This window comes from Herpailurus yagouaroundi, unplaced genomic scaffold, assembly GCF_014898765.1.
Source record: "Herpailurus yagouaroundi ecotype Mexico unplaced genomic scaffold, PumYag 140, whole genome shotgun sequence".
Classification (NCBI taxonomy): Eukaryota; Metazoa; Chordata; class Mammalia; order Carnivora; family Felidae; genus Herpailurus; species Herpailurus yagouaroundi.
In genome coordinates this window covers 35,470,973-35,482,242 of record NW_024412395.1, presented here as the reverse complement: position 1 = coordinate 35,482,242, position 11,270 = coordinate 35,470,973, and the positions used below count along the sequence as shown (strand labels likewise).

Below are 11,270 nucleotides of genomic sequence, written 5' to 3'. Positions count from 1 at the left end.
CCGATTCTGTGTCTCCCTCTCTCTCTGCCCCTCCCCCGTTCATGCTCTGTCTCTCTCTGTCCCAAAAATAAACAAACGTTGAAAAACAAAAAAAACAAAAAAAAAATAAAAAAATAAACTTACTGCCTCATTATTTAACATAGTAACATATTTTCAGAAGTAAGAAAATAATTTAAAAGTATAATTGATCCAAATACACAAAGAAAATGATTGTTTTCTAATAAACAACTCTGTGTGTAACATTGCAGTATACCTTTTAACTCAGCAAAGTTTGCAAAGTCAGTATAACAATCTTTCTTCAAAATATGCCTTCAAAATAAATTTTTTTTTAACATTTATTCATTTTTGAGAGACAGAGAGAGCGAGCATGAGTGGGGGAGAGGCAGAGGGAGAGCGAGACACAGCATCCAAAGCAGGCTCCAGGCTCTGAGCTGTCAGCACAGAGCCTGACGCGGGGCTTGAACCCACGAACCATGAGATCATGACCTGAGCTGAAGTTGGGTGCTCAATGGACTGAGCCACCCAGGCACCCCTCAAAATATGCCTTTTGAGTGACGCCTGGGTGGCTCAGTCAGTTAAGCATCCAATTCTTGATTTTGGCTTAGGTCATGATCTCACAGTTCATGGGATTGAGCCTCGCATCAGGCTCTGCACTCATGGCTCGGAGCCTGCTTGGGATTCTCTCTCCTCCTCTCTCTCTGAAAATAAACTTAAAAAAATAAATAAAGGCATTATTTTAAAATATGCCTTTTGAAGTCTATTAAATACCTGTCTAAAAATATCCCTTGCAAAATTCTTTATCTTTTATTTCCTAAAGTCTTGTGCTTATGTAAAAGTGAAAATTTCTAAATTATATGTGCTATGGACTATGTTTGTACCCCCATCCACATTCTCTTCTCCATTTATGTTACAAACTTTAGCCCCCAATGTGATGGAATTAGGAGGCGGGGCCTCTGGGGGGCCTTTGTCTTTGAATTTTCAACTAAGGACTTGTACTTTCATATAATCAGGAAAAATATTTATATTAACATCATTGCTTAAGTTATAAAGGAATACAGAGCCTGTTACAAAGATATTTGTATAGAAGTGTGATATTGCAAATTAATGAAATACATTAATCTGATTTCTAAGAAAATAGAGTCTGAAGATTTAAACTTTCTCAAAGGAGAAAAGTTGTTTCCCTGTACAAGTTCTCACTCTACTGGTGACACAGAGAATAAACTTATTCTGACATTTCTGAAGCACAGTAATTGCATTATTTTCCACAAGCACTAGAGGGCAGGGTTTTCACTATAAAACCCCGTTTCACCAATTATCATTGAATTATATGCGTTTTTTAGTATGTGGTTTCTGTTAATATACAATCCCCTATCACTAAATTTATTATATGCCTTATCTGTATCAACACATGATAATATTAAATTACATTTTCAGTCATGGTCTTGATATATTTAATAGCTGATTTAGCATATATAAAATTACCTAACATACATGAGGAAAGGAATTTAAATATATACATATGTACATACAATGTATATTTCAAAACTGTGGTTTTTAGGACTGTGTTAACAAACATACCATCTAAGTCTCTAATCTGGCACTATCTCATATTAAAATTGAATGACTAATAACACTGAAAACTGAGGTCCATTGTTACTGGTTCTAGTTTAATAAAAAAAGCAAAGATACTTTTTAAGAAACTAAATGCTCTGAGCATTCCAGGTATTTCAGAGAACACTGAAATGCTTTTCTGTAACTCCAAAAGCTTCTATCATCTATGAGGCCTGTGAATTCTTGTATGGGTAAAAGAGAATCTGTGAGGGAAAACAGTATTTCAGGAAGAGAAAACAGTAAGAGTAAAGTCATGACATCTCAAAAGTACAGTTTATTCAGGGAATGCCAGGGTAATCTGATATATGGCTATAGAAAAGGGTGCACTGGAGAAATAGCTGAAGATAAAGTTGGAAAAGTAAGGAAGGATCACTTGAGGACAGACTGTTATGCTGTACTTGGGAGTTGGACATCATTTTGAAGGCAATGGGAAAGTCACTGAAGACTTTTAAGCAAGGGAAGAGCTGCAACAGAGATCTGTTTTTACAGAGGTAACAAAATACAGGACGAATATGAAGAGTGAAAGCTTGGAGTAGAGGAGACCAAGGAGTGAAGTGCACAGGCTAAGGCCTTAAAAAGGGCAAAAACACTGAGGGTGCAAAGACAAAAGTATTCCAGTAACATTCCAAAAAACAGGAATGGCTAGACTTGGCAAAGGATAAATACAGTGAATACGGGTTTCAAGCCTTGATAACTGGATGGAGAGTGATGTCTTTAAGACAAGCTAGAGTGTAAGTAATTTTAAGTGCAAGGTGTTTTCTGATATCCAGGCTACAAGATCTACTAAATAGCTACAAATGTAAGGCTGAAAATCCAGAGGGAAGTGTGATATAAAGAAATAAAAGGCAAAAATAAGATGTTTTTTTCGTGGCTTATAAAAAGAGTCTCATTATATTATTGACATTAGATGCATACCTCTTATTACCAAGTAATTAATGTCATCAAGCATCACGAATATGAATTTGAATTGAACACAGTATCACACAGGAAAATAAACTTTGCAAATGAATGGTAGTCACATAAACTATGGGATGGCATTGCACTATCAGGAACAGCTTATTCAATTTAATTATTACTCATTATCCACTTTGAACACACACATACAAAATGTATTGCCAAGTATGATTTATGTTTCATGTACAGATAGGGATTTATTAAGACATTTAAGATACACAAACAAATTTTATCTGAAGTAAAGCCACAAGTTTTAAAGACAGATTTATAAGACAGAAAAATATGAGCTTACTAATAAAGAAAGCTGGTAATAACAATTACTAATAAATATCATTAGTAAGGGCAGGAAGCTTAGTCAGTTAAGCATCTGACTTCAGCTCAGGTCATGATCTTATGGTGTGTGAGTCTGAGCCCCATGCTGGGCTGTGTGCTCTCAGCACAGAGCTTGGATCCTCTGTCCCCTTCTCTCTCTGTCCCTCCCTCACTCACGTTCTCTCAGTCTCTCTCTCTAAAATAAGCATTTAATAAATAAATATCATTAGTATAAAACTTCCTATTTACAGAGTCTCTCAAATACATTTTATTTGATCTCTACAAACTGTCCATAAAGTAAACTGGTGCTGGTAGTTATAATAGCAACAATAACAACCATAATACTATGATAACACATGAATTTTAAACCAGAGTTTATTTTCTACTCTTCACCTTTTCCCCAACCCCTCAGTTTGTAGAATACACTAGACGTCTTAGAAACTCATATTTGGAAATTTATAGTATTTAATACCCGAGCTTTCTTGACATAAATCAACTAGATTAAAACTAGGTTAGAACTGAATTTTGTGAAAGTCTTTGAACTATAGAAAACACAGACCAAGGAAATCTAATATTGTTCCACTATGAAATGCACTTAATCTGATCTAGACATTTAAATTGGGTGCCATAAATGCTTGGTAATTATTACAGAAAACTGAAATCTGGGGAAAAGTCCAATCCAACTTAAGTTGATATAAATCTGACCATTTATAGATGCATCTAGTAAAACTCTCACTATGCTGATATAAATTTAGCTTTCATAAACTGTTTAAATGAAATTCTAGCCCGAGAGGACAAACATCCATCAAAATTTCTTACTTCATAGAACAACTCTTGAATTTCATTTTTTAAAAAACCACTGCATTATCTAGGTAAGGAGTTTATTTTTTATTTTTTATTTTTTTTAACGTTTACTTATTATTTTTGGGACAGAGACACACAGAGCATGAACGGGGGAGGGGCAGAGAGAGAGAGAGACACAGAATCTGAAACAGGCTCCAGGCTCTGAGCCATCAGCCCAGAGCCCGACGCGGGGCTCGAACTCATGGAACGCGAGATCGTGACCTAGCTGAAGTCGGACACTTAACCGACTGTGCCACCCAGGCGCCCCTAGGTAAGGAGTTTAAAAGAGTCTCCATTTATCTAAAGGCTGAGCCAATCTGGAAACTTTAAAGTCATTTATATTTTATAGAGACTGGGAACTCAACATGTTATCTTACAAATAAGCAGCCTCTTGCTTCTATATATTTTAGCATTTCAACAGGGTTGGAATGGGTTAAAAAAGAAACAAGAATACTTACTTGAACCTGGCAGGTGAAAGAGGAGTAGGAGGAAACATTCCTGGTTCAAAAGAGTCAAAATAAGTCACTGTCCAAGAAAAGCTACAACAGGAGAATCCGGCAGATAGAGAGATTATAAGTAGAGTCCAGAATCCTTAATGGGAAAAGAGGAAGAAAACTTTAATTATTAACAGCAAAGCAATTTAAATTAAACCAGTATCTTCATGTTCAGAAGATATGTGTATTTCTGAACTTCTGAATTGCGTGTAGGTGATACAAGAGATTTGAGCTTAGTACAAGCTAAACCATGTAAAGTGTAAAATACTAAAGCACAATTAGAAGTCATATCATTCAATATTTAAATTGTAATTGAATAAAATATAAAATAATTAAAAATATAAATAATTTAATAGTTTGGTATTTCAATTATCATTTAATATGTGGAAAAGAGTACAAATTCAACTTAATATATCTTCAGTTTTACAAAATTGGACTATAGAAATAGTTAAAATACTTCACTGTTAAAATGTCTTGACATTTTTCATTTAACTCTATGAATCACAGCTTGCTATCTTTTATTACCTACAATAAGTGTTTCTTTTCTTTCCATACTATGCACTTTTGACGTAAGAATTTTACAGTGTATACTCTTTATACCTTTCCTATAAACATTATTAACCTAAGCTGATTCAATTTTCTCAGTATATGGACAAAAGTTAACTCACAATTTACAAATGAGTTGGGATCCTAAATTTTATTTTCAGAGGGGAAGACTGGAAGATTTTCTCAAAGAATTCTTAAGTCAAAAGCATGGTATTATCTTCAACTCAAGGAAGGGGGAAAAGGTTGAGAAATGGAAGAATGGGGGGAATGAACAAAGCAACAGTAGAGGGAATAAATTAATTTGAAGGTTTTTAGACACATACTCAAACTGCCTCCTTAAGAGAGTTTATTAAGCTACCACTACTGATTGTGTGTCCCGGGCTGTACCTACTGAGGTAGTATAGGGAGGGAGGAAAGGCTGTGAAGACTATGGTTGAGAATGATATATGAACTACCAATTTCCTGGCTGCACAAAATGCACAACTAAGATGCCTTCTGGCAAGAAGCGGTTAAGAAATACGTGCGCTGGACTGTTTATAAACCATACGAAGTCCGGTAACAGTCCGATAAAACTGCTAAAAGACAAACTCAGAGAAATGAAGTATTAAATACTGTGGCAAAGTATTTTTGAAAGATTAACCTTAATCTTTTCTCACTAGTTCCCTTTCCTTTACCCCCCTTTTAAGGAGATAAGGAACTGTGTGTTCACTGCCACAGAAAGATGTGACAGAGAAACAGCCTCAGTGTCTCTTTGGTTTTTATGTTGCAAAATGATTCAGGGAACTAGGAGGATAAATATAAGCAAGAGGGTAGACAAACACAAAATGTCTTGGATAGACAGCAAAGATGAGTTGATCGGGTATAGACAAAACCTTTGTGTAGAACGGGGAGAAAGAGAGTGAGGGCTTTATGCACAGGTGAGGAAGACTCTCCTGGTTTGAAGAAAGTGGTGTGTGTGCGTGTACGGACAGGAGATAGTACTGCTGGCACTTCCTGGCAGAGCCAGGAGGAGGCCACACACCACCACAGAGGGATTGTAGTTATATACAGCAGCTTGGCAGATGGATCCAGAGCCAAGCCTGCAGATGTCTCTCTCCTAAGTGGGGCACAGAAACAGCAGATGGTCATGTGGCTACAAAAGTGGTACATCTGAGGAGCACCTGGGTGGCTCAGTTGGTTAACTGTCCAACTTCGGCTCAGGTCATGAACTGGAGGTTTCCGAGTTAGAGCCCGGTGTTGGGCTCTGTGCTGACAGAACACAGCCTGGAGCCTGCTTCAGATTCTGTGTCTCCCTCTCTCTCTGTTCCTCCTCCGCTCACACTCACTCTCTCTCTCAAAAATAAATAAAAAGATTAAAAAAAAAAAAAAAAGTGCTACATCTGAAAGGCCATCCTGACCAGAAAGCAAGATGCTTCTGCAGTAACTCATTTGAGCAAATGCTTTGAGGAGTAGATTGCATCCCACCCCAACATCCTGGCACAGTGTCAGACTTTAGAACCTTAACTGAACCTAGGACTGGGTAGACAGAACCTTAGCAAAGACTGAGGTACAGTCTTCCTGCCAACCCAGTGAGATAGAAGACCAAAATAAAAATGATAAGATTACTTATAGCTGTACACACAGCTACAACTTAAGGATGGTTATTCTGCCAAATAGCTATTATTTGTTATTATTTAGATGAATACTGCTAAGGGGGATAAAACAACTGACAGGTTTACACTAAGTTTAACATCTTACAATACATAAAGTCTGCAGAACAAAGACAGTAATTATGAAAATTCAACTATCTGGGGACTGTTGTAGAATAATGGAAACTTCTAAATATCTAAAAAATGTGAGAAGGACACAAAATAACAGGTAAAAAAGTAATAAAATGTGAGGCTCTCTAAAGCCCATCAAGCCTTTTCACTCAAGTGAAATAGAACACTCGTCAAAATTAACATAAGAATATTCTTCAGTTTTCAAAACTGACCACTATTCTACAACCTAAGTGCTTACCTCACCTTGCGTAGTTTTACTTTATATTCACTTTGAACGAGTCAAGAGTTACATCACTGACAAAAGCCAATTCATAATGATATGCCTAAAAAAGTACATTGTAATATTATGGTCTACAAGTGCTTATACTTCAGAAAATGACTCAATTTGTTTATGAACAAGCAGAAAATCCACACAAGTTGGTAACTACACAACTAAATCTGCACCAAGTCCCTTCCTCTAGAACCCCTCATGCTAAAAACTTGACAACTAATGTTACGTAAACCCATTTTACCAAAAGTTAACATAATTTTTAAAAAGTACAAAAGCATATAAAAACTAAGTTAGAGTCTTCCTACCTCAATTCACCAATTCCACTCCTAAAAGCAATCAGCTAAGTTGTGCATCTTTTCTAAGTTATAGTTTTCTACGTAATGTAAATATATATATATGGAGCTAGTTATGTACAATATACATGTAGATTCCATTTTCCACAAATAGGATTCTCACCAGAAAAGCTGTCCTGCGCTTTGCTTTTCTCACATAACAATGTTGGAGACCTTTCATATCAGTACACATAGCTACAGTTCTATTACATATTTTTATTATTCCACTATTAAAAACTATGTTGCAAGTAATATCCTTAAACTATACAGTTATACAAGGATATCTCTAACAAATTTCCAAAGAACTGGTGTATCAAAGGATATAGGCCTTTAAATAAATACATACATCCTTCGTTCTTATCTATAGTTCAATTTTCATCAGTTGATGGAAATTCATCTTTCCACCAATTGAAACGTCTGGGCTTCAATGTTTTTCCCTAAAGCAAAGATGGGGGTAGGTGGAAAATTCCTATCCCCATCTTTTTGCTGGAGTTTTATATTCACTTATCTCATGGTATATTTTGTTTTGGCTCACTTTTTAAAATAAATGATTTTGGCGTCAAAGTGCAGTTACTACTCTAAAAATATGCTGGCAGTTCTGTATTTCTATAAAAGCTGCCAACAAAGAAAGATTATTGTATGTTTTAAATATTTTATTTAGCACTTTCAGGTTTACAGGGATGAGGTGACTTTCAGAAGCTTTATGAAATCAGATATGTGAAGGCAATAGTTTGCACATTATAATGTAAACAGAAACAACTGGAAAAACAAACAAACAAAACACCTCCCGTGATCCGATATTGGGAAAAATTTATTAAAACACTGTTATGCAAATACATTCTTCGTAAAAACTTATTTGTGCCATAAGCAAACAATGAATGAGTAAATGTCACAGCATGCTGATAATGTCCAAGTCCTATTTCAGAGCTTCCGACAATTTGAAAATTTTAGATAAAATTGTATACTATGAAATACTACAGTGCAGTAACAAAAAAGAATGAGGTAGAACTATATATAAAGATACAGATTAATCTCCAAGACATTTTAATAAAGCTGCATGACTGCAATTATGTTCTTTCTATGACAATGACAAAATCACATTTTGAATGATCCTATACATATAAATGAATAGAAAAAGATCTGAAAAAATTTACAAGTACATTAGTGGGAATCTTTGCTTTAATTGTTGGAATTTCTTTCCAAGTGAGACTATATTATTTCTATAACTTATGAAATTAAAAATTAAAATTAGTCTTTAGGTAATTTTAAAAATTGTAAAAACTATAGCTGGTTATTAATAAAACCTTAGATGTACTCATGCCTAAAATTAATCAACTATTTTTAAATGTTAAGCAAAGTTTTGCAACTTTATCAGATTCTATAGTTTTCTAACTTAGGAGGGCGAAAACATTTTAAATAATTTAGTATTTTCTCTAAAATTCAACACAGTCTACCGATAGCTCAAGTCTTCAAATCCCTTAACCAACGTGTGTCTCTGCATGTTAAGACAGAAAGCTAGATAGCCTTTGATCTTCAAACTTATTATTTCCAAATACAGGAGCAGATGAAAGCATTCTTTCCTCCCCTTCCAGTGCCACCTGATAAAGGTCTCTACCCAACTGCCTGTTCACCTGCAGCTCAGCATGTAGTAATTTCACTCCCATTCCTGCTGAAAAAGGCAAGGAGAGTGGAAGGAAACATTCTGAAGGATGAAGTGACAAAAACTTGAAAAATAAGTAATATCTGTAGTTTCCAACCATGTTAAATCATCCAATTCACATGGGAAACTTTTAGAAAACTTCTTTATCATGGACAATTTCAAACATACACAAAAGTAGAGGGAAAAGTACAATGCAACCCCACGGATGGACCACTCATCTTTATATAACTAACTCGTCATATCTTGTTAAGCCTATATTACTCTTGGAGGCATATAATCTTTAGTATAATAGGCAAAATAGTTATTACTATCATCTAAGGTCCAAAATACCCTTTCCCTTATCTTTTTTTTCTTTCTTTCCTAATTTTAAGTCATTTGATGAACAATTTACAGATGACTAAAAAGGCCATGAAAAAGCTTTGTTAGAAATTTTAATAAAATATAAATACAACAAATCCAAAGTTTCATTCTGAATTTCCTTGGTTTTAAAAATATACACCCTAGAAATGGCCATATACTCTTAAGTGCAAGTAACTGATTACTAATTTCATGCATGAATCTGGAATATAATTATCTTATAAATACTGATTCCAGACTTCAGATACACCTTTAAGTGGTTTCAGCTTATCATTAGTTTTGCTTTTTCTTTTTGCACGTGCATCACCAAAACACAAAACACATGGCAAAGAGAGGCCACCCATCTACTTTGCTCCATAATTTGCAAAACATTTCCATTTTTAGAATTATAAACAATTTGAATCATCAACCCAGTGAATTTTTAAAATTTCTTTCCAATCACCTTTTTATACATAGCTGCCTTCAGCATTTGTCCATTTACAAACACTATGAAATAAGGGCAGACAAATATCACAAAATACGAAAAATAAAATACATCACTTAGCAAAGAGGACGGTTTGTATTTTTGCCTGAAGCCCTTTCTGTTGAATGACTAACTGAATGAAAATACTATATTTTTTTGAGAAGGGTCAGAATAGTATCTTGAGTTTTACTTGCTGTAAGGTCTGTTACAACTACTAAACTCTGCTATTGTAACATGAAAACAGCCACAGACAATATATAAAGGAAAGGACAAAACTAGGCTATAACAAAATTAATTTACAAAAAACAGGTAGGTTAGATTGGTCTGCAGGCCACTGTTTGTTCTAAAGGATTCCATCATAATTTATTTTTAGCAAAGTTAAAAAGTAACTGGTAAGTACTATTAAGATTATTCCTAATATAATGAAAGAGCAACATTGAGATATAGAAAAGATCACAAAAATTTCATAATGTACCTTAGATTAATAAAAGGATCCAAAAGACCAATATGGTAACTTCAAGGTTAAATAACCTTTATTCTATCAAAAAATTTAACTCAATTTTCCCTTTAGTCTCTGAAGATGCCCCAAGAAAGAATTAAAGTCACAAAATATCAATCTTTACAAATAGAACTGCTCATGAAACTGGAAAAATGGGGCCCTGATGTCATATTAAACATTAAAGTATGCAGCCAATTAAGTGACTTTAACTTTGAGTAGATAAGGATCTTGTAAATTTAAAAAATCTGCAGATTTTGAAATCTTTTAAGTTCAAAAAAAGAAAATCTGCAGGGTTTTGTTGTTAAGTCTGGTTTGGGAAACATTAAACCAGTGGCTCTCATGAACCAGCAGCATAAATATCACCTAGAAACTTATTAAAAATGCAACTTCGGGGTGCCTGGGTGGCTCAGTTAAGTGTCTGACTTTGGCTCAGAGCATGATCCCACAGTTTTTGAGTTCATGCCCCCACATCAAGCTCTGTGCTGGAGCCTGCTTGGGATTCTCTCTGTCTCTGTCCCTTCTCCATTCTCTCTTTCAAAATAAATAAAAATGAACTTAAAAAAATGCAAATTCGTGAGCTCCATTCCCACACCTACCAAATCAGAAACTCTAGAACAGGTAAAGCCCAATAAATGCGTTTTAACAAGTCTTTCAGCTGATTCTGATGCCAGCTAAAGTTTGACTTCATTAGCCTAAGAAACATCCCCCCAGATCAATTTCTTGAGATTTAGAAGTCACAGTGTCTCCTTGTCATTACTGCTTCTAGGTATTAGGGAGACCTGTAAAGATTTTTATGACTAATAAGTTAGCTGCACAATGATAATTCCCCCTAATAATTCATACTGTTCCTGCCTTGCTATTGTGCCTACACTATCTCATAACATAAAAATTCTAATATACACTGTCGTGAATTTTGGTTGAGAAGATATTTATATTGATGAATGCAGGACAGTCGGTAATACTAGGTGAAATAACACATCTAAAAAATTAAAGTTTTGGCATACTGTAAAAGTTCAACAGTATTTTTATTAATGCTCAATGTGTTATTTCCTAAACTTAAATTTGTGCTTTTCTTAAACAGTTTTTCTTATTGAGAGTTACAGTCATTCATTACTGTATAGAGAAAGAAAGAAAGAAAGAAAGAAAGAAAGAAAGAAAGAAAGAAAGA

General features: G+C 34.7%; 1 protein-coding gene across 4 annotated transcripts in view; it reads right to left on the bottom strand.

Moving 5' to 3' along the window:
• The window catches only part of ARL6IP6 (ARF like GTPase 6 interacting protein 6), a 41,713-nt gene that overhangs the window by 24,063 nt on the left and 6,380 nt on the right, over positions 1 to 11,270 (bottom strand). For 3 of the 4 annotated variants that reach the window (XM_040475104.1, XM_040475105.1, XM_040475106.1), the window contains one exon: positions 4,179 to 4,311. In XM_040475104.1, coding sequence (XP_040331038.1) covers positions 4,179 to 4,311 — 133 coding nt within the window. Of the gene's footprint in view, positions 1 to 4,178; positions 4,312 to 7,761; positions 8,790 to 11,270 lie in introns of those variants that run through there. The other variant, XM_040475107.1, reaches the window with a different exon arrangement.